This window comes from Ranitomeya variabilis, chromosome 6 (genome assembly GCF_051348905.1).
Source record: "Ranitomeya variabilis isolate aRanVar5 chromosome 6, aRanVar5.hap1, whole genome shotgun sequence".
NCBI lineage: Eukaryota > Metazoa > Chordata > Amphibia > Anura > Dendrobatidae > Ranitomeya > Ranitomeya variabilis.
This window is the reverse complement of record NC_135237.1, coordinates 190,070,138-190,094,996: the sequence shown is the minus strand read 5'-3', so window position 1 is coordinate 190,094,996 and position 24,859 is coordinate 190,070,138. Positions and strand designations below refer to the sequence as shown.

General features: G+C 45.5%; 1 protein-coding gene across 2 annotated transcripts in view; it reads left to right on the top strand.

Moving 5' to 3' along the window:
* LOC143782177 (leucine-rich repeat flightless-interacting protein 2-like) overlaps positions 1-24,859 on the top strand; it is a 157,422-nt gene that overhangs the window by 57,455 nt on the left and 75,108 nt on the right. For both annotated transcript variants that reach the window (XM_077269337.1, XM_077269336.1), the window contains exons 4-5: positions 47-158; positions 6,263-6,324. In XM_077269337.1, coding sequence (XP_077125452.1) covers positions 47-158; positions 6,263-6,324 — 174 coding nt within the window. The remainder of the gene's footprint in view (positions 1-46; positions 159-6,262; positions 6,325-24,859) is intronic.

Genomic DNA, 24,859 nt, shown 5'->3' with positions numbered 1-24,859 from the left:
TTATTCTTCTCTCTGATGAGGTATAAGTTTTGTTGCTTTCTTCCAGAAACATGTGATTGTGCCAGAAGATGTTTCCAGCTGTGATACTAAGAAAAGAATAATGGCTGGCATGATAACCACAGCATCTGCAATACAACATCCTGGTGATGGAGGAAAGGGTAGGTATATTTCTATTCTGAAAATACATGGAAGTACAATGCTATCATTCTTAACATTGTTACCTCCATAGGTTTTCGGTAGCTAAGTGCGTAAGTGCATTTCTACAAAGAAGGTTCCAGATTGAATCTATTTCAGCATCTGCTTCTGGTTACTGTGTATGGGCCACAAGAATGTCTGCTAGCTGTTATATATTTCCCAATGTGTAATTCAGATTTTACATCCATTGCAAAGAATGCAAATTATATATAATTTATAGTATATTTATACCTGCCATATAACCACACCAGGCTCAGGAATATAACACATGAATATATAATGTCCTGTCTTCTTACTCTGTTTCAGAATCTGGATCACATCTTGTGACCGTATCTTAAAATGTTTTAAACTGTTACAAAACCTTAAAATTACAGAAGCGCTTTGGTAAACGCTCTGTGCTATGCCTAGTACAAGGTCTAAGGCTATGTTCTCACACTGCGGATTTTGCTGCGGATCTGCAGCAGTTTCCCATGCGTTTACAGTACAATGTAAACCTATGGGAAACGCAATCCGCAGCGGTTTACATTCCGCAGCATGTCAATTCTTTGTGCGGAATCCGCAGCGGTTTTACACCTGCTCCATAAGGGTATGTGCACACGTTGCGGATTCTCTGCGGATCCGCAGCATTTTTGGAGGTGCAGAAACACTGCAGATCCGCAGTTGATTTACAGTACAATGTAAATCAATGAGAAAAAAAAATGCTGTGCACACTTTGCAGAAAATCCGCTGCGGAAACGCTGCGGTTTAAAAGAAGTAGCATGTCACTACTTTTTTGTGAATCTGCAGCGTTTTTGTACCCACTCCATTATAGAAAACCGCAGGGGTAAAAACCGCAGCAAATCCGCAAGAAAACCGCAGCAAAAACGCACAAAAATCGCTGCGGAACCGCACAAAAAACCGCAGGTGCATTTTCTGCCAGGAGAGGCAGAATCCGCAACAGAAATTCCTAAGCCTAATCTGCAACGTGTGCACATAGCCTAATAGAAAACCGCAGGTGTAAAACCGCAGTGAAATCCGCACAAAAACCGCGGTAAATCCGCAGTAAATCTGCAATAGCTCCGCAGGAAAAACACAGTGTTTTTGCCCTGCAGATTTATCAAATCCGCTGTGGAAAAATCCACAGAGGACCAACTTCCGTTGGTAGGCGGCCGCCTGAATGCGTCGATGCGACGTATCGACGGATGTCTTAAAAATAGTCAAAAGTGGATGTAACGCATCCAGTTTCCTGACGGATGTGTCGAATTAGGCAGGGAGAGAGAGAGGAGAGAGAGAGAGAGATTTGCTGGATCCTGTTTTTTCAAAAATCGACAGATTTCGACGGGAGCTAAAAGATGGAAGTGTGAAAGAGGCCTAAGGAACAGCCGGATGCTTTTATACAGGTTCTTCTCACTAAATTAGAATATCATCAAAAAGTTAATTTATTTCAGTTCTTCAATACAAAAAGTGAAACTCATATATCATATAGAGTCATTACAAACAGAGTGATCTATTTCAAGGGTTTATTTCTGTTAATGTTGGTGATTATGGCTTACAGTCAACGAAAACCAAAAAGTCATTATCTCAGTAAATTAGAACACGTTATAACACCAGCTTTAAAAATTATTTTAAAATCCAAAATGTTGGCCTACTGAAATATATGTTCAGTAAATGCACTTAATACTTTGTCAAGGCTCCTTTTGCATCAATTACTGCATCAATCTAGTATGGCATGGAGGCTGTGGCACTGCTGAGGTGTTATGGAAGCCCAATTTGCTTTGATAGCAGCCTTCAGGTCATCTGCATTGTTGGGTCAGGTGTCTCATCTTACTCTTGACAATACCCCAAGGTTCTCTATGGTTTTAAGGTCAGGCGAGTTTTCTGGCCAATCAAGCACAGTGATACTGTTGTTTTTAAACCAGGTATTGGTACTTTTGGCAGTGTGGACAGGTGCCAAGTCCTGCTGGATAAAGAAATTTCCATCTCCAAAATGCTTGTCGGCAGAGGGAAGCATGAAGTGCTCTAAAATTTCCTGGTAGAAATTGTGGATTGTGGAAACTTCACACTAGACGTCAAGCAGTTTGAATTGTGTTCCTCTCCACTCTTCCTCCAGACTCTGGGACCTTGATTTCCAAATGAAATGCAAAATTTATTTTCATCTGAACACAACACCTTGGACCACTGAGCAACAGTCCAGTTCTTTTTCTCTTTGGCCCAGGTAAGACGCTTCTGGTGTTGTCTATTGGTCATGAGTGGATTGACAGAAGGAATTCAACACTTGTAGACCATGTCCTGGATACGTCTGTGTGTGGTTGCTCTTGAAGCAATGACTCCAGCAGCAGTCCACTGCTTGTGAATCTCCCCCAAATTTTTGAATGGCCTTTTCTTAACAATCCTTTCAAGGCTGCAGATATCCCGGTTGCTTGTGCACCTGTCTCTACCACACTTTTTCCTTCCACTCAACCTTCCATTAATATGCTTGGATACAGCACTCTGGGAACAGCCAGCTTCTTTAGCAATGACCTTTTGTGGCTTACCCTCCTTGTGGAGTGTGTCAATGACAGCCGTCTGTACAACTGTGAAGTCAGCAGCCTTTCCCATGATTGTGGAGCCTACTGAAACAGACTAAGGGACCTTTTTAAAACTCTTAGGAAGCCTTTTCAGGTGTTTTTGTTAATTATTCAAATTTACTGATCTAATGACTTTTGGGTTTTCATTGGCTGTAAGCGATAATCATCAACATTAACAGAAAAAAACACCTGAAATACATCACTTTGTTTGTAATGACTTTATATAATATAGGAGTTTCATTTTTTGTGTTGAAGAACTGAAATAAATTAACTTTTTGATGATATTCTAATTTTGGTAAAAGTACTTGTATATAGAGCATCATATGGGGCCCATTATATATGGAGTATTATATGGGGCCCATTCTGTTTCAAGCAATGTATGGGGCCCATCATATACTGGAGCATTATATGAGGCCCATATGGACGCCTGACCACACATATATCCTATCCATTTAATATCTGTCAAGTATATGTAATTCATTACCAATACACAGATTAGTCTAATAAAGCAGGTGAAGTATAAAAAAACATTGAATATTTCATGCGAATGGGTAAGAAAATAATAGGCAGCCACTTTTTGAAGTTGATGTATTAGAGCAGGGGTGGGCAATTAATTTTCCCGAGGGGCCACATGAGAGACGGTGACTGTTGTGGAGGGCCAAACCAATAGGCTGAAATTAATTCTACTCAATATTAATATCAATATTCTCAAGTAAATAGTAACATGATAGAGCCAAAGTAAATCCATCACCCTCACCAGGTCTAAGAGATCTATTTAATAATTTATACAGTTTGCATTGTGAAATCTGGTAACAAATCCACTTTAAATAGGTTGAGACACTCAGCAATGCAATGATTTGTAAATCTCTTCTAGCCTTATTTTATTTACAACAGAACATAGAACATAAGAAGGTGAAAATCAGACACTTTACCTTTGAAATAATTAAGTCATTTAGAAATTGATGGCAACAAAACATCTAAAAAAGTTGTCTACCACAAGGACATGTCTACCACAAGGACATGTCTACCACAAGGACATGTCTACCACAAGGACATGACTACCACAAGGACATGACTACCACAAGGACATGTCTACCACTGTATAGCATCGCCAATCCTTTTTACAACAGTCTGTAAATGTCTGGGAAGCGAGGAGGCCAATTTCTGGAATTTAGGGAAAGGAACGTTGTCCCATTCTCATCTGATGTAGGATTCTAGCTGCACAACAGTCTTGGGTCTTTGATGGATTTTTCGCTTCATAATGTGGTAACTGCATTCTTGTTTACTTTACATTTTATACAGCGTCCAAACTTTCTTTGGAATTGGTACTGTAGCTAATGTACCAGGCATATCTGCATTTATCTACAATGGCGACCAGCTTCTCAGACTACCCTGTCTACTCGGTTCTTTAGTAGCCCAAGGCACCCCATGCTCTCGGATTGCTAGTGCTGGGGCACAGCAGCTCCATTTAGCACAGTGAATTAGTTACACCTGTCTTCTGCATTTAGAAAAGAAAATAGAAAGGATTGTTATACTGATATAGTGGTACATTAAAGAGAATCTGTCAGCTGACACATGCTGCCCAAACTGTGGGCAGCATGTAACAGCCACTGGCCATACAATCACAGCCATACAATCGCCACCGGGGACCGAGCCACAAGGGTGACTAGTCATGCACGTGGAGTCCCCCGGCGGCTTCTTCCTGCCCGCTTAAGGCCCCGTCTCACTTAGCGACACTAAAGCGATCCCGACAACGATACGACCTGTCAGGGATCGTTGCTGCGTCGCTATGTGGTCGCTGGTGAGATGTCAAACAGTGAGATCTTCCAACGATCGCAGCTGCGATCTCACTGTTTGACATCTCACCAGCGACCTGTAGCGACCTGTACAACGATGTCACATGGGAGCTATTATGACGATTCAGTGTCTGAGTCGTCAACGAGGTCGTTGGTAAGGTGTCAAACACAGCGATGTGTGCTACCCAGCGGGACCTCAACGATCAAAAAAAGGTCCAGGCCATTCCGACACGACCAGCGATCTCACAGCAGGGGCCTGGTCGCTGCTACGTGTCACACATAGCGAGATCGCTACTGAGGTCGCTGTTGCGTCACAAAACTTGTGACTCAGCAGCGATCTCGCTAGCGATCTCGCTTAGTGAGACGGGGGCTTTACAGTGACTGACAATCCACTGCCTGCATGGTCATATACCGGGAAGAAACAACCACGGGAAGGGCAGCATCCAATAAAGGAAAACCACCTATGCCAAAACATGGTATCCATCCACTGACAGCTGTTTCGGGGTATTAGCCCCTCATCAGTGTGGAGTAGGAAACTGGCTATTAGGAACAGTGCCTAGTGAAAAGACTATAAACATGAGGATGAATGACCTCGGGGAGATCAAAACATCCAACACCGTGGAGACACCATCACGTGTTTCTCAACGCAGTGATCCAGAACACTGCCCCCATCCCTTAAGGGAAATATGCAAATGCATGTAGAAAAGAGGCAGAGACACCATCACGTGTTTCTCAATGCAAACAGCTGTCTGTGGATGGATACCATGTTTTGGCATAGGTGGTTTTCCTTTATTGGATGCTGCCCTTCCCGTGGTTGTTCCTTCCCGGTGAAAGACCTGGCTATTCATTGCTTGCGTTGAGAAACACGTGATGGTGTCTCCGCGGCTTTTCTCCATGCATTTGCATATTTCCCTTAAGGGATGGGGGCAGTGTTCTGGATCATTGCATTGAGAAATACGTGATGGTGTCTCCGCGGTGTTGGATGTTTTGATCTCCCCGAGGTCATTCATCTTCATGTTTATAGTCTTTTCACTAGGCACTGCTCCTAATAGCCAGTTTCCTACTTCACACTGATGAGGGGCAAATACCCCGAAACAGCTGTCTGTGGATGGATACCATGTTTTGGCATAGGTGGTTTTCCTTTATTTGATGCTGCCCTGGCTATTCATTGCTTGCGTTGAGAAACACATGATGGTGTCTCCGTGGCTTTTCTACATGCATTTGCATATTTGGGATGGGGCAGTGTTCTGGATCACTGCGTTGAGAAACACGTAATGGTGTCTCCGCTGTGTTGGATGTTTTGTTCTCCCTGAGGTCATTCATCCTCATGTGCATGGTCATATAGGCAGAGGCTTGTTAGTCACTGTCAGTGGGAGAGGAGAACCCATTGGGGATTCACCTGTACAACTTTTCACTTGTTCGGCTCGGCCCCTGGCGGCTATTAAAGGTAAGTTTTTCTCTGATACGCCACAAACTTTCAGAGACAAACATACATGGCTGTGATCTTATAGTCAGTGGCGGATGTATGCTGCCCACGGTTTGGGCAGCATCTGTCATCTGTCAGATTTCCTTTAAGTGAATGACGCTGCTCTGTTTATCTGTGCAGATTGCAAATCACACTTGATCAATAACACATCAGAAAACTCCTTTGGGCTTTGATGCATAGAATGTAGTACTCGTTTATGTACAGTATATTATTATAATACTTGCTTTACTTTTAAACAGGCAATAATAAAAATCAGAAGGATAAATTAAAATGTAAGGATAGAACTACACTAGAGCAAAATGTAAGTACTATGGCAGACCACTAATAATACAAATTGGAATTGTCAGTTGATTGAAAACACATATTGGTGAATTCTGAAATAGTTTTATTATTGAATTATTGTAAATTCTCCCGTTTCACGTAATTACTCTGTCAATAACAAATTGCTCCAGACCCATCCGGAGGCCGGGACATAACATCCACTCCACTATGTCCGCCTTCAGCGGTGAGTACAAAACCATGGAAAACTTGATTATTTGTTCTCTCTGCATTGCATTGTGTCTTCCCTAATGTAGAGAAATATTAGACAAAGTAATATCAAAGTACAAGGTGTGATAGATCGGCTCACTCAGCTGTACATGGAGGTAGACACAGGAACACACGGGAACACTGTCTCCTGAAGAACTTCCTTGGTTTGTTATATGCAGCATAAGCCACGCTGAAGCAAGAAGTAAACACGGCCCTCTGGGCAAAAACAGCTATACAAAACAAAGTGGTAGCACAAAGCACAATCCTTGTGGTAGCGGGGATCAGCCCACTCAGCAAAACCCACAGTTCAGGTTTCAGCATAAACACAAACACTTCTCTGGAGTGTTCTTCTCCAGACACTGAACTCTGAACACCTCAGGAGGCCTTCCATTTAAACCCCAGACCACACTCTGGGTTGGAGATAAAGTGGCCCTCCTCCTACCCGTTCTATGATTGTCCACAAAAACCCAGGCCTTAAACAAAAATGGCTTGTTAACCCCTCGCAACACTTAATGTGCTGGAGGAAAGTTCTTGGTTCACATAACTGAAGCTAATAGCCTTCATGAAGTATATTTCCCCACCAGCACTTTGCCGGTGACTTTTGTTACAAAGGATAATTAACATAATGATGTCACAGCATAGATATATCATAGTAGTGTCTCTTTAAATGAATACCGTATATACTCGAGTTTAAGTCGACCCGAGTATAAGCCGAGACTCCTAATTTTGCCACAAAAAACTGGGAAAACTTAATAACTCGAGTATAAGCCTAGGGTGGAAAATGCAGCAGCTACCGGTAAATGTCAAAAATAAAAATAGATACCAATAAAAGTAAAATTAATTGAGACATCAGTAGGTTAAGTGTTTTTGAATATCCATATTGAATCAGGAGCCCCATATAATGCTCCATACAGTTCATGATGGGCCCCATAAGATGCTCCATACAAAATACGCCCCATATAATGCTCCATAAAGTTTATGATGGGCCCCATAAGATGCTCCATATTAAAATATGCCCCATATAATGCTGAACAAATGTTGATTATGACCCCATAAGATGCTCCATACAGACATTTGCCCCATATAATGCTGCACAAATGCTGATTATGGCCTCATAAGATGCTCCATACAGACATTTGCCCCGTATAATGCTGCACAAATGCTGATTATGGCCACATAAGATGCTCCATAGAGATATTTGCCCCATATAATGCTGCACAAATGCTGATTATGGCCTTATAAGATGCTCCATAGACACATTTGCCCCGTATAATGCTCCACAAATGCTGATTTTGGCCCCATAAGATGCTCCATAGAGATATTTGCCCCATATAATTGTCATGTCAGACGCTATTCACACTAGGGCGTCCGACAGACAGCGGTAATTCCACATTCGTCCACTATATGCTCAGTGGCGCCGGCTAGACTTTATCCAGGTTGTCCGGGGTTAATCTTGCTCATAATCGGGTTGGAGGCTGGGTCACGGCCGTGGCCTTTAAATAGTCATTCTGGACTTTGGGCGTCGCCGATTATAGCTTGTGTCTTGTGCCTGGTGATCTCGGTCTGGAGTGGTGGTCTAGGAGAAGAAATATCGTATCTGGTAGTGTATTATCCTTTGTCATATTTCTCCTTCCTACATTTGTATTTGTTTTGCCCTGTGCACATTATAGTGTTTTCCTGTGTGTCTGCGGCGTGGTGCGTTTTTCGTTTTCCCTGTCTGTGCTTTCTGTAGGGATTGGTGTGTGGTCTAATCACAGGGTGGCGGGTGGAGGTTTCAGCATAGGACTGAAACAGGAGTCAGGGTCAGGCCTGGCGGCCCAGACAAGTACACCATCAGTGTAAATTCTGGGAGAGGGACAGACAGGGTTTTCCCTAGTCTGAGGGATATCGCAAGGGCCCGGGTAATCAGCTGTAGTCTACCCAGTACCCGCATGACATTATAATCGGCCTAAATAAATTTTGGATGCCATGGATCCCATGACTTCCATAACCCGCCAGTTGGAGGCGCTGTCCTTACAGGTCACTGAGTTGAAGGGGGCAGTTCAGCAACAGAGTCTTGTAGTATCTAATGTGCAAGCTGAAACTGCAGGGAGAGTTGCAGAGTCAAAGATTCCTTTACCTGAGAGGTTTGCTGGGGAACGCAGTAAATTTGTTGTTTTTTGTGAAGCTTGCAAGTTATATTTTCGTATGCGCCCGGTTTCCTCAGGTAATGAGGCTCAGCGTGTGGGTCTAGTATTGTCATTACTGAACGGAGACCCCCAAGCATGGGCATTTTCATTACCATCTGATTCAGCTGCATTTAACTCAGTGGAGATTTTTTTTCTGCTCTTGGGCTCATATATGATGATCCTGACAGATTTGCTCTAGCAGAATCTAAAATACGCGCTCTCCGCCAGGGGGAGCGAATGGCAGAGGATTACTGTTCTGAATTTCGCCGCTGGGCGGTGGACACACAATGGAATGACCCGGCGCTGCGGAGTCAGTTTGTACATGGGGTTTTGGGAAGGGTTAAACAAGCCCTCCTGATGTATGAGACTCCTGCTTCTCTAGAGTCTGCCATGAGTCTTGTTGTCTGCATTGATCACCGTTTGCCTCAGGGGGTGCAAGAGACGCCGCTTATGGGGGAGGGCGTAGGTGCACGTGAGGTTGCTGCAGGTGAGCCCACGGAGCCTATGCAAATCGCAGGGGTGTCACATCATCGAACCCCCTCACTCAGGAAGCAGGGAGCCTGTTTTTGCTGTGGTAAAAAAGAGCATTATGTTAATGCTTGTCCTGTTTTCTAAGAAAAGCGCAATGGTGGAAAACTACTAAGCTCAGAGGGTGTGGAGGAGGCCAATGTGAGCTTATACATATCCTCCATGGTGGTCTCTCAATGTATGCTTCCTGCCAGAGTTATGGTCGCTGGTAGAGAGCTGCCAATCACTGTTTTTGTGGATAGTGGGTCGGCCACTAATCTCATTGATGAGGAGTTTGTGCGGTTCACGGTCGAAAAACTGCCTCATCCTATCCGGGTGGGCACCATCAATGCTACTCCACTCCCACAGCCACTGAGTTTGTAGCTGAGGTTAAACTCCACATTGGGGTCCTACATTCTGAGCAAGTTACATGTAGGGTGCTCAGTAATCTTCCTGCACAAATGGTTCTGGGTTTTCCATGGTTGTCTATGCACAACCCGGTGATTGACTGGAAAACTCAGGACATAATTCAGTGGAGCGGATTCTGCCAGGAGAATTGCCTGGCCACATGTGTGTCCGCTGTGACTCCTAGCATTCCTGAGTCACTGCTGGATTTCGCAGATGTGTTCTCTGAGAAGGGTTGCTCAGAATTGCCACCACATCAACCCTATGACTGTACTATTAGGTTTAAACCAGGGGCCAAATTGCCAAAAGCTAGGATGTTTAACATCTCTGGTCCTGAGGCAAGCTTTAAAAGAGTACATTGCTGAGAGTTTGAGCAAAGGGCACATTAGGCCTTCGTCCTCGCCGGTGGCAGCGGGGTTCTTCTTCGTTAAGAAGAAAGATGGCGGACTACGCCCGTGTCTGGATTTCAGGGAGTTAAACCAGATTACGGTTCGTGATCCATACCCTATGCCACTGATACCGGATTTGTTGAACCAGGTGGCTGATGCTAAGTGGTTCTCCAAGCTTGACCTCAGGGGGGCGTACAACCTCATAAGAGTCCGTCAAGGTGATGAGTGGAAGACAGCTTTTAATACTCCTGAGGGTCATTTTGAAAATTTGGTGATGCCACTTGGGTTGACAAACGCGCCTGCTGTATTTCAACATTTCATAAATAATGTGTTCTCTCATGTACTGGGGAAATTCGTTATTGTGTACCTAGATGACATTCTCATTTATTCATGCGACCGTGATACTCATTTAGAGCATGTGAGGCAGGTGTTACAGCTACTCAGAGAAAATAAGCTCTATGCAAAACTGGAGAAATGTGTTTTTCCGGTTCAGGAGTTGCCTTTCTTGGGTTATATTGTGTCTGCTTCAGGGTTTAAAATGGACGCCGCTAAGGTGCAAGCGGTGCTGCATTGGGAACGGCCTGATAACCTAAAAGCACTCCAGCGGTTCCTTGGATTTTCTAATTATTATAGAAAATTTATCAAAGATTTTTCTACCATTGCTAAACCGCTTACTGACATGACGAAGAAGGGTAACAATTTCTCCGCCTGGCCTGAGGCTGAGGTGCGCGCATTCAAATTTCTGAAGTACCGTTTTGCTTCGGCCCCCATTCTGGTGCAACCGGACGTATCAAGACCGTTTACCGTGGAAGTTGATGCCTCTGAGGTTGGAGTGGGGGCGGTGCTGTCACAAGGCTCATCCTTGGACGAGTTGCGTCCATGCGCCTACTTTTCCAAGAAGCTGTCGCCCGCCGAATGTAACTACGATATCGGCAACAGGGAGTTGTTGGCTGTCAAGTTGGCTTTTGAGGAATGGCGACACTTCTTGGAGGGGTCGGTCCACCAGGTTACAGTTATCACCGACCATAAAAATCTGCTTTATTTAGAGTCAGCCAAGCGTCTGTCCACCAGGCAGGCTCGCTGGGCATTGTTTTTCACACGATTCAACTTATTTGTTACGTACCGACCGGGGTCTAAGAACACTAAGGCAGATGCTTTATCTAGGTGTTTTCCGGGGGAAGAACCTCGGGAAGATCCGGTACCCATGCTCCAAAAGGGTGTAGTGGTCTCGGCTCTCACGACAGAGGTTGAGGCTGAGATTGCCGAGGCTCAGGAGGAAGTACCACCAAAGCTTCCCATTAACAAATCATTTATACTGCTCCATCTTTGCCTAAAGGTGTTGGGTGAGCATCATGATGCTGTTTTGGCTGGTCATCCAGGGGTTAGGGGTACCTTGGAGTTGGTGTCGCGTCGGTTTTGGTGGCCCAAAATCCGACAGGACGTGGTCTCGTACGTATCAGCATGTACTACGTGTGCTAGGGCTAAGACGCCTCGCTCCCATCCTGCTGGCTCATTACATCCTCTGGGGGTTCCCAGTAGGCCATGGACGGAGATCTCCATGGATTTTATTACAGACCTGCCCTCCTCAGCTGGGAACACGGTCATCTTGGTGGTTGTTGATCGGTTCTCAAAGATGTCGCACTTTGTGTCCTTGCCTTCGTTGCCTAACGCGAAGACTCTGGCTCAGGTTTTTGTGCAGGAGGTGGTCAGACTTCACGGGGTCCCGTCTGACATAGTGTCGGATAGGGGTACTTAGTTTGTGGCAAAGTTTTGGAAAGCATTTTGCTCACGGCTGGGGATCAAGTTGTCGCATTCTTCGGCGTTTCATCCTCAGTCAAATGGTCAGACCGAGCGTATGAACCAGAATTTGGAGCAGTACTTACGCTGCTTTGTTTCTGACAACCAGGAGGAGTGGTCGATGTTCCTTCCTTTGGCTGAGTTTGCCATTAATAATCACCGCCAGGAATCGTCTGGGGAGTCCCCGTTCTTTTGTGTTTACGGGTACCATCCCCAATTTTGAACTCTGCGTCAGGGTGGCTCTGCTGGCGTTCCGGAGGAGGACCAGTTAGGAGCACAACTGTCAGCCGTTTGGAGGAGAGTGAAACAGCGCTTGCTGAGCGTGGGTGCAAGGTACAAACGAGTGGCTGACAGTAGACGTGTGCCAGGTCCAGACCTGAGTGTGGGTAATTGGGTGTGGTTGTCCACAAAAAACATAAAACTCAAAATACCATCCCTGAAATTGGGTCCAAGGTTTATTGGTCCATTTAGGGTCGCCGCCATCATTAACCCAGTAGCCTACTGATTGGAGCTTCCTACGGTATATAAAATACACAACGTGTTTCACAGATCTCTTTTAACCCCTTAAGCCCCAAGGGTGGTTTGCACGTTAATGACCGGGCCAATTTTTACAATTCTGACCACTGTCCCTTTATGAGGTTATAACTCTGGAACGCTTCAACGGATCTTGGCGATTCTGACTTTGTTTTCTCGTGAGATATTGTACTTCATGTTAGTGGTAAAATTTATTTGATATACCTTGTGTTTATTTGTGAAAAAAACGGAAATTTGGCAAAAATTTTGAAAATTTCACAATTTTCCAAATTTGAATTTTTATGCCCTTAAATCACAGAGATACGTCACGCAAAATACTTAATAAGTAACATTTCCCACATGTCTACTTTACATCAGCACAATTTTGGAACCCAAATTTTTTTTTGTTAGGGACTTATAAGGGTTAAAAGTTGACCAGCAATTTCTCATTTTTACAACACCATTTCTTTTTAGGGACCACATCTCATTTGAAGTCATTTTCAGGGGTCTATATGATAGAAAATACCCAAGTGTGACACCATTCTAAAAACTGCACCCCTCAAGGTGCTCAAAACCACATTCAAGAAGTTTATTAACCCTTCAGGTGTTTCACAGGAATTTTTGGAATGTTTAAATAAAAATGAACATTTAACTTTTTTTCACACAAAATTTACTTCAGCTCCAATTTGTTTTATTTTACCAAGGGTAACAGGAGAAAATGGACCCCAAAAGTTGTTGTACAATTTGTCCTGAGTACGCCGATACCCCATATGTGGGGGTAAACCACTGTTTGGGCACATGACAGAGCTCGGAAGCGAAGGAGCGCCATTTGACTTTTCAATGCAAAATTGACTGGAATTGAGATGGGACGCCATGTTGCGTTTGGAGAGCCCCTGATGTGCCTAAACATTGAAACCCCCCACAAGTGACACCATTTTGGAAAGTAGACCCCTTAAGGAACTTATCTAGATGTGTGGTGAGCACTTTGACCCAACAAGTGCTTCACAGAAGTTTATAATGCAGAGCCGTAAAAATAAAAAATCATATTTTTTCACAAAAATGATCTTTTCGCCCCCAATTTTTTATTTTCCCAAAGGTAAGAGAAGAAATTGGACCCCAAAAATTGTTGTGCAATTTGTCCTGAGTACGCTGATACCCCATATGTGGGTGTAAACCATTGTTTGGGTGCATGGCAGAGCTCGGAAGGGAAGGAGCGCCATTTGACTTTTCAATGCAAAATTGACTGGAATTGAGATGGGACGCCATGTTGCGTTTGGAGAGCCCCTGATGTGCCTAAACATTGAAACCCCCCACAAGTGACACCATTTTGGAAAGTAGACCCCTTAAGGAACTTTGTAGATGTGTGGTGAGCACTTTGACCCAACAAGTGCTTCACAGAAGTTTATAATGCAGAGCCGTAAAAATACAAAATCATATTTTTTCACAAAAATGATCTTTTCGCCTCCAATTTTTTATTTTCCCAAGGGTAAGAGAAGAAATTAGACCACAAAAGTTGTTGTGCAATTTGTCCTGAGTACAAGGATACCCCATATGTGGGGGTAAACCACTGTTTGGGCGCATTGCAGAGCTCGGGAGGGAAGGAGCGCCATTTTACTTTTCAATGCAAAATTGACTGGAGTTGAGATGGGACACCATGTCGCGTTTGGAGAACCCCTGATGTGCCTAAACATTAAAACCCCCCACAAGTGACACCATTTTGGAAAGTAGACCCCCTAAGGAACTTATCTTGATGTGTTTTGAGAGCTTTGAACCCCCAAGTGTTTCACTACAGTTTATAACGCAGAGCCGTGAAAATAAAAATTCCTTTTTTTTTCAGAAAAATGATTTTTTTAGCCCCCAGTTTTGTATTTTCACAAGGGTAACAGGATAAAATGGACCCAAAAAGTTGTTGTCCAATTTGTCCTGAGTACGCTGATACCCCATATGTGCGGGGGAACCACTGTTTGGGCGCATGGCAGAGCTCGGAAGGGAAGGAGCGCCATTTGGAATACAGACTTAGATGGATTGGTCTGCAGGCGTCACGTTGCATTTGCAGAGCCCATGATGTACCCAAACAGTACAAACCCCCCACAAGTGACCCCATATTGGAAACTAGATCTCCCAAGGAACTTATCTAGATGTGTTTTGAGAACTTTGAACTCCCAAGTGTTTCACTACAGTTTACAACGCAGAGCCGTGAAAATAAAAAAATCTTATTTTTCCCTCAAAAATGATTTTTAGCCCACCAAATTTTTATTTTCCCAAGGATAAAAAGAGAACTTGGACCCCAAAAGTTGTTGTCCAATTTGTCCCGAGTACGCTGATACCCCATATGTTGGGGTAAACCCCTGTTTGGGCGCACGGGAGAGCTCGGAAGGGAAGGAGCAGTGTTTTACTTTTTCAACGCAGAATTGGCTGGAATTGAGATCGAACACCATGTCGCGTTTGGAGAGCCCCTGATGTGCCTAAACAGTGGAAACCCCCCAATTATAACTGAAACCCTAATCCAACAACAACCCTATCCCTAATCCCAACGGTAACCCTAACCACACCCCTAACCCTGACACACCCCTAATTCTAATCCCAACCCTAATCCCAACCGTAAATGTAATCCAAACCCAAACCCCAACTTTAGCCCCAACCCTAACCCTAACTTTAGCCCCAACCCCAACCCTAACCCTAACTTTAGGCCCAACCCTAACCCTAGCTTTAGCCCCAACCCTAGCCCTAACTTTAGCCCCAACCCTAACCCTAACTTTATCTCCAACCCTAGCCCCAACCCTAACCCTAGCCCCAACCCTAACCATAGTCCTAACCCTAACCCTAGCCCTAGCCCCAACCCTAACCCTAACCCTAGCCCCAACCCTAACCCTAGGCCTAACCCTAGCCCCAACCCTAACCCTAGCCCCAACCCTAACCATACCCCTAACCCTAGCCCTAACCCTAGCCCCAACCCTAACCCTAGCCCTAACCCTAGCCCCAACCCTAACCCTAATGGGAAAATGGAAATAAATACATTTTTTTAATTTTATTATTTTTCCCTAACTAAGGGGGTGATGAAGGGGGGTTTGATTTACTTTTATAGCGTTTTTTATATCGGATTTTTATGGTTGGCAGCTGTCACACACTAAAAGACGCTTTTTATAGCAAAAAAGTTTTTGCGTCTCCACATTTTGAGACCTATAATTTTTCCATATTTTGGTCCACAGAGTCATGTGAGGTCTTGTTTTTTGCGGGACGAGTTGATGCTTTTATTGGTATCATTTTCGGACACGTGACAGTTTTTGATCACTTTTTATTCCGATTTTTGTGAGGCAGAATGACCAAAAACCAGCTATTCATGAATTTCTTTTAGGGGAGGCGTTTATACCGTTCCGCGTTTGGTAAAATTGATAAAGCAGTTTTATTTGTCGGGTCAGTACGATTACAGCGATATCTCATTTATATCATTTTTTTATGTTTTGACGCTTTTATACGATAAAAGCTATTTTATAGAAAAAATAATTATTTTGGCATCGCTTTATTCTGAGGACTATAACTTTTTTATTTTTTTGCTTATGATGCTTTGTGGCGGCTCGTTTTTTGCGGGACAAGATGATGTTTTCAGCGGTACCATGTTTATTTATATCCGTCTTTTTGATCGCGTGTTATTCTACTTTTTGTTTGGCGGTATGATAATAAAGCGTTGTTTTTTGGCTCGTTTTTTTTTTTTTCTTACGGTGTTCACTGAAGGGGTTAACTAGTGGGACAGTTTTATAGGTTGGGTCATTACGGACGCGGCGATACTAAATATGTGTACTTTTATTGTTTTTGTTTGTTGTTTTTAGATAAAGAAATGTATTTATGGGAATAATATTTTTTTTTTTCCTTTATTTAGGAATTTTTTTTTTTTTTTTTTTTTTTTTTTTACACATGGGGACATTTTTTTTTTTACTTTTTTACTTTGTCCCAGGGGGGGACATCACAGATCGCCGATTTGACAGTGTGCACAGCACTCTGTCAAATCGGCGATCATACTTTCATCGGAGCAGGCTGCTCTCTGCTCTGCAGCCTGCTCCGGACCCGGAAGTACTCCCTGCAGGACCCGGATGCAGCCCCGCGGCCATTTTGGATCCGGGCCCTGCAGGGAGAAGATGCTCGGTACAAGGTGAGTACATCACCTTGTACCGATCGTCTCAGGGAAGCCCGCAGGGAGCCCCCTCCCTGCGCGACGCTTCCCTGTACCGCCGGCAAACCGCGATCATGTTTGATCGCGGTGTGCCAGGGGTTAATGTGCCGGGGGCGGTCCGTGACCTCTCCTGGCACATAGTGCCGGATGTCAGCTGCGATAGGCAGCTGACACCCAGCCGCGATCGGCCGCGCTCCCCCCGTGAGCGCGGCCGATCGCTATGACGTACTATCCCGTCGGTGGGAATTAAGGCCCACCCCACCTCGACGGGATAGTACGTCATATGGGATTAAGGGGTTAAAGAAGGTGGTGGGTTCCGTGGACGCGGCGCCGATGTCACCTCCAGTCTTGGTGAATGGCAATTTGGAATTTGAAGTCTCCAAGGTGGTTGACTCTCGTATAGTGCGCCGCACATTACAATACCTGGTACACTGGCGTGGTTATGGGCCGGAGGAAAGGTCTTGGGTACCAGCTTTGGACATACATGCGGACCAGCTGGTAAGTATATTACACTGCCGCCATCCGGAAAAGCCGTGTCCTGTAAGTCGTGAGGGCCCTGGGGTCCCTCGTAGAAGGCGGGGTACTGTTATGTCGGACGCTATTCACACTAGGGCGTCTGACAGACAGCGGTAATTCCACATTCGTCCACTATACGCTCAGTGGCGCCGGCTAGACTTTATCCAGGTTGTCCGGGGTTAATCTAGCTGGTAATCGGGTTGGAGGCTGGGTCACGCCTGTGGCCTTTAAATAGTCATTCTGGACTTTGGGCGTCGCCAATTATAGCTTGTGTCTTGTGCCTGGTGATCTCGGTCTGGAGTGGTGGTCTAGGAGAAGAAATATCGTATCTGGTGGTGTATTATCCTTTGTCACATTTCTCCTTCCTATATTTGTATTTGTTTTGCCCTGTGCACATTATAGTGTTTTCCTGTGTGTCTGCGGCGTGGTGCGTTTTTAGTTTTCCCTGTCTTTGCTTTCTGTAGGGGTTGGTGTGTGGTCTAATCACTGGGTGGCGGGTGGAGGTTTCAGCATAGGACTGAAACAGGAGTCAGGGTCAGGCCTGGCGGCCCAGACAAGCACACCATCAGTGTAAATTCTGGGAGAGGGGAGGGACAGACAGGGTTTTCCCTAGTCTGAGGGATATCGCAGGGGCCCGGGTAATCAGCTGTAGTCTACCCAGTACCCGCATGACAATAATGCTGCACAAATGCTGATTATGGCCTTATAAGATGCTCCATAGACACATTTGCCCCATATAATGCTCCACAAATGCTGATTATAGCCCCATAAGGTGCTCCATAGACTATTATTCCCCATATGATGTTGCTGCGATAAAAAAAAAAGACATATTCACCTCTTGTCGCTCAGGCCCCCGGCAATTGCTATAGTCACCTTTCCATGTTCCACCACCGGGCGCTGCTGTGTCTTCCCCGTCCTCCGCACTGACGCTCAGGCAGAGGGCACGCATTAAGCATGTCATCGCGCCCTCTGACCTGAGCGTCACAGGCAGATGACGTGGAAGATGGCGCCCGGTGATGGAGCGAGGACAGGTGAATATCTCCATGCTCCCCCTCCCCATTATACTCACCTGCTCCAGGCGCGGTCCCTGGAAGCTTCTCTGATCGACTCTCCGGGCACGGCAGCTCTTCCAGCTTTGAGTGGTCACTGGTACCGCTCATTACAGTAATGAATATGCGGCTCCACCCCTATGGGAGTGGAGTCACATATATATTCATTACTGTAATGGGCGGTAACATGTGACCGCTCAAAGCTGGAAGAGCTGCCGTGCCCGAAGACCATCGGAGATGCAGGAACCGCGCCAGGAGCAGGTGAGTATGTCACAGCCGACACTCCCCCTTCCCCGCCGACCCCCCAGGGACAATGACTTAAGTATAAGCCGAGAGAGGCACTTTCAGCCTAAATAATGGGCTGAAAATCTCAGCTTATACTCGAGTATATATACGGTATTTAACACAATGAAGTAACAGCATATAAATCATATGTCCAGTAATGTCACAGCATAAGAAATACACATAGAAATTTTGTAAGGAGATGGACCATGTTTCCCTGTTGAAGAAACCAGTTTGTTAATATAAAATGTTATGTGATACAATGTGAACTGTGATGTATATTGTGACTTGTAATGTGCTTTAGAGGTTTTAGCAATATTGATAGCATGCAATCATATGAGAAAAGAATGTACAGAAGAATCAGAAAAATATGTGAAAATATAATTACTTCTATGATATATTAAAATTACAAAAAACAAGTATACAGACCTAAACATATTTAAAATGTGGGAAACCACAATGTGACACCACAGTACCAAAAGACACACATACTGGACCTAAAGACACAGAACTGCGGGGCGAGTAAACAACTCTTTTTAAAGGGAACCTGTCACCCCCAGAATGGCTGGTGAGGTAAGCTCACCGGCATCAGGGGCTTATCTACAGCATTCTGTAATGCTGTAGATAAGCCGCCGATGTTACCTGAAAGAGGAGAAAAAGACGTTAGATTATACTCACCCAGGGGCGGTCCCGGTACGGTCCGGTCGGATGGGTGTCTCCGGTCCGCTCCGGCGCCTCCCATCTTCATTCCATGACGTCCTCTTCGGGTCTTTACGCCGCGGCTCTGGCGCAGGCGTACTTTGCCTGCCCTGTTGAGGGCAGAGCAAAGTACTGCAGTGAGTAGGCGCCGGAAAGGTCAGAGAGGACCGGCGCCTGCGCACTGCAGTACTTTGCGCTGCCCTCAACAGGGCAGGCAAAGTACGCCTGCGCCGGAGCCACGGCTTAAAGACCCAAAGAGGACTGCCCCCTGACCGCTGAACACATAGACTGCGGGTATACTTGCCAAGGGTCTATGTATGCCCAGCCAGTCTGCACTACCACTACAGGCACTGTCGGCAGCGAACCCCAACTGTGCAAGGTACTTGTTAATGGGTACCAGACAGAGGCTCTCTTGGACTCGGGGAGCTTAGTGGCTCTGGTCCATGAATCCCTTGTTGCCGGGAACAACCCCAATGGACGTAAAGTGGGGGTGGTGTGTATCCATCAGGAAATCTGAGAGTACCCGACCGCGGAGGTCACGTTTTCCACCCCGTGTGGAGAAATAAGACATGTGGTGGGAATGGTAAAGACTCTTCCATATGGGACTGTGTTGGGAAGAGACTTGCCCTTGTTCTGGTCCCTGTGGGAGACCAGGGTTAACCCTCTCAAGGTAAGTGGTATTCTGGGTGCGGGACCTGAAGTTCCCAAGTCGGGGATACCTGCCGTAGGGGTCGCCAACCTAGGGACAGAGTGTAACCTTGGTAGGTTTTCCCTAGCGATGTTGGCATATGAGGTTGAGGAGACCCCACCGATTCCCGAATTGGAAGTGTCCCTTGGTAAGTTCGGGACAGCTCAGCTCCAGGATCCCACTCTGACCAGGGCACGGGAAAGAGTAATCAAGGTAGATGAGGTGGCTCAGCAACCGGGTGCGAAGTGTTATGGACTGCAGTTCTTAACACAACACTAGAAGTAGCCGTGGGATGTTCCTGTCACTCCCTGGACACCTCGTCACAGCCAGAGAACTAGCTACCCCTAAAGGTAGAAACAGGAAAGCTATCTTGCCTCAGAGAGAATCCCCAAAGGATAGACAGCCCCCCACAAATAATGACTGTGAGTGGAGAAGGAAATGACATACATAGAATGAAACAAGATTTAGCAAAGGAGGCCACTTCTAGCTAGATAGATAGTACAGGATAGAACACTGTGCGGTCAGTAATAAAAACTAGAAAAAGTCCACCGCAGAGAAATGCAAAAATCTCCACACCTGACTAAAGGTGTGGAGGGCAAAATCTGCTGCCCAGAGCTTCCAGCTTAGCTGAATAGATCCATACTGATAAGCTGGACAAATGAGCAAAACATAGAATGTGCTGAACAATAAGTCCACAACAAGAGGACTGCAAAAGGACAAGCAAGGACTTATCTTTGCTAAACAGGTCAGAGTGTCAGGGAAATCCAAAAGAGCCGTAACTCCAAGCAGGAACAATTGACAACTGGCATTGATTGAGGGATAAGGCCAGACTAAAATAGCCAAGCCAGAAAGACGATCAGTGGAAGCAGCTGCTGATGCTAAATCCAAGAAGCAGCTATACCACTCAAAACCACCGGAGGGAGCCCAAGAGCAGAACTCACAAAAGTGCTACTTACAACCACCGGAGGGAGCCCAAGAGCGGAATTCACAACAGTACCCCCCCTTGAGGAGGGGTCACCGAACCCTCACCAGAGCCCCCAGGCCGATCAGGACGAGCGAAATGAAAAGCACGAACCAAATCGGCGGCATGAACATCGGAGGCAACCACCCAAGAATTATCCTCCTGGCCATAACCCTTCCACTTGACAAGATACTGAAGCCTCCGCCTCGAAAAACGAGAATCCAATATTTTCTCAACCACATATTCCAACTCCCCCTCAACCAACACCGGGGCAGGAGGATCAACAGAGGGAACAACGGGTACCACATATCTCCGCAACAAAGATCTATGGAAAACATTGTGGATGGCAAAAGAGGCTGGAAGGGCCAAACGAAAAGACACTGGATTGATAATCTCAGAAATCGTATAAGGACCAATAAACCAAGGCTTGAAACCTTCATAGGAACATGACGAGAAGATAACCAAACTAAATCCCCCACCCGAAGCCGAGGACCAACACACCGACGGCGGTTAGCAAAACGCTGAGCCTTTTCCTGAGACAACGTCAAATTGTCTACCACATGAGTCCAAATCTGCTGTAACCTGTCCATCACAGAATCTACACCAGGACAATCAGAAGGCTCAACCTGCCCTGAAGAAAAACGAGGATGGAAACCAAAATTACAAAAAAAAGGCGAAACCAAAGTAGCCGAACTGGCCCGATTATTAAGGGCAAACTCGGCCAACGGCAAGAAAGCCACCCAATCATCCTGATCAGCAGACACAAAGCATCCCAAATAGGTTTCCAAGGTTTGATTAGTTTGCTCAGTTTGGCCATTTGTCTGAGGATGGAACGCCGAAGAAAAAGACAAATTAATGCCCATCCTAGCACAAAAGGCCTGCCAAAACCTGGAAACAAACTGGGAACCTCTGTCAGACACAATATTTTCCGGAATGCCATGCAAACGAACCACATGCTGAAAGAACAATGGAACCAAATCAGAGGAGGAAGGCAATTTAGGCAAAGGTACCAAATGGACCATTTTAGAGAACCGGTCACAAACCACCCAGATAACAGACATCCTCTGGGACACAGGAAGATCCGAAATAAAATCCATGGAAATATGCGTCCAGGGCCTCTCAGGGACAGGCAAAGGCAAAAGCAACCCACTAGCGCGGGAACAGCAAGGCTTAGCCCGGGCACAAGTCCCACAGGACTGCACAAAAGAACGCACATCCCGCGACAAGGAAGGCCACCAAAAGGACCTAGCAACCAAATCTCTGGTACCAAAAATCCCAGGATGCCCAGCCAACACCGAACAATGGACTTCAGAAATTACCTTACTTGTCCATCTATCAGGAACAAACAGCTTCCCCATAGGACAGCGGTCAGGTTTATCAGCCTGAAATTCCTGAAGCACCCGCCGTAAATCAGGGGAGATGGCAGAAAGAACCACCCCTTCCCTAAGAATGCCAACCGGCTCAAGAACTCCAGGAGAATCAGGCAAAAAACTCCTAGAGAGGGCATCCGCCTTAACATTCTTAGATCCTGGAAGATATGAGACCAAAAACAAAACATATCACCTCAAAACAAATACCCAGAGACACAGCCTGTATGGTAATGTGTCAATCAATGGTAAAAAATAAAGGGAACAATAGTTTTACATATAAAAATACACTGTCCCAAAAATGAAGATACCTCTAATCAATAATACAAGCACCTAAAGGTGCACGAGTATGTCAGGTAATCTTATTGTATGAGTATCAGCAGGTATCAAAAAAGCAATACTAGGCAGGCGGGATGAAAGCAAAATACAATGAAGATCATAAAGATAAAAACAGGAATGATCTCACCAATTGCCATAGACCAGGAAGGTGAAGCCCTTAATTCACTGGAGCGGAGAGTTCCATAGGTCAGCGATGTCGGGGGACAATACCCTGTCAATCCCTGACGGGCTATCACACACCTGCGTCCCAAGCTCCCGCCCTTACAAGGGCAGTCCACAGCTACCCCTAAGCAATATCATGTCCTGCACTCTCCCTATTGAAGTGTCCCTTCAAGGGACACTTCAATAGGGAGAGTGCAGGGCATGATATTGCTTAGGGGTAGCTGTGGACTGCCCTTGTAAGGGCGGGAGCTTGGGACGCAGGTGTGTGATAGCCCGTCAGGGATTGACAGGGTATTGTCCCCCGACATCGCTGACCTATGGAACTCTCCGCTCCAGTGAATTAAGGGCTTCACCTTCCTGGTCTATGGCAATTGGTGAGATCATTCCTGTTTTTATCTTTATGATCTTCATTGTATTTTGCTTTCATCCCACCTGCCTAGTATTGCTTTTTTGATACCTGCTGATACTCATACAATAAGATTACCTGACATACTCGTGCACCTTTAGGTGCTTGTATTATTGATTAGAGGTATCTTCATTTTTGGGACAGTGTATTTTTATATGTAAAACTATTGTTCCCTTTATTTTTTACCATTGATTGACACATTACCATACAGGCTGTGTCTCTGGGTATTTGTTTTGAGGTGATATGTTTTGTTTTTGGTTTTTTGAATTTTATCTCCTTTACAATTAAAGGTTACGTTTTAACTCCTACTATAGCTTTGTTTCCAAAATTTTGGTGGGATCTTGTTTAAATTGACATTTATAAATTGCTGTTTTTGCAAGATATGAGACCACAAAATCGAAACGGGAGAAAAACAGGGACCATCAAGCCTGTCTAGGGTTCAGCCGCTTGGCCGACTCGAGGTAAATCAGATTCTTATGATCGGTCAAGACCACAACGCGGTGTCTGGCTCCCTCAAGCCAATGTCGCCACTCCTCAAATGCCCACTTCATAGCCAGCAACTCCCGATTACCGACATCATAATTGCGTTCCGCAGGCGAAAACTTTCGGGAAAAGAAGGCACATGGTTTCATCAAGGAACCATCAGAATTCCTCTGTGACAAAACGGCCCCTGCCCCAATCTCAGAAGCGTCAACCTCAACCTGAAAAGGAACAGAAACATCCGGCTGACGCAAAACAGGGGCAGAAGTAAATCGGCGTTTAAGCTCCTGAAAGGCCTCAACAGCCGCAGAGGACCAATTCGTCACCTCAGCGCCTTTCTTCATCAAATGTTATGATCCTAGTGGCTGAGGATCACAAATCTAACCAGCTAAGTAGAAGAAAATAGGACGAGCTCTGGGGATGTGGTAACTGGACTGACCGCAAACCTGATCCTAACCGCAACACTATAGGCAGCCGTGGAACGTTTCCTGAAATCCTAGACGTCTCTTCACGGCCTGAGAAACTGACTACCCCTAAAGAGAAAGTAAAGACCTCACTTGCCTCAGAGAAATAACCCCAGAGATATAGAAGCCCCCCACAAATAATAACGGTGAGTTAAGAGGAAAAGACAAACGCAGAGATGAAACAGGTTAAGCAAATGAGGCCCGCTAACGCTAGATAGCAGAAAATAGCAAGGGATCTGTGCGGTCAGTAAAAAACCCTATGCAAAAATATCCACGCAGAGAATGCGAGAACCCCCACACCAACTAATGATGTGGGGGGAGCAACTCAGCACCCCAGAGCCCCAGCAAGCTGGGAAATTACATATTAGCAAGCTGGACAAAACTCATCATATACTAAGAAACATATTGAACACAGATGAGCAAAAATAAGCAAACAAAACTTAGCTTCTCTTGGAGAGACTGATAACGGATGTAGACAGGAGCAATCAGAATAGCACTGAATACAACGACAACAGGCAAGGAATGAAGGACCAGCTGGATTAAATAGGAAACCTAACTAGCAGATGACAAGACAGCTGATCCCAGCCAGAAACCTGCAAAATAACAAAAAGAGCCACCAGGGGGAGCCCAAAGAGAGAACTCACACAGTACCACTCACGACCACAGGAGGGAGCCCGGAAACAGAGTTCACAACAGTAAACCCCCCCTTGAGGAGGGGTCACCGAACCCTCACCAGAACCCCCAGGGCGATCAGGGTGAGCCACATGGAAGGCACGAACCAAATCGGCCGCATGAACATCAGAGGCGACAACCCAGGAATTATCCTCCTGACCATAGCCCTTCCACTTAACCAAATACTGAAGCCTCCGTCTTGAAATACGAGAATCCAAGATCTTCTCCACCACGTATTCCAATTCTCCCTCAACCAGCACCGGAGCAGGAGGCTCA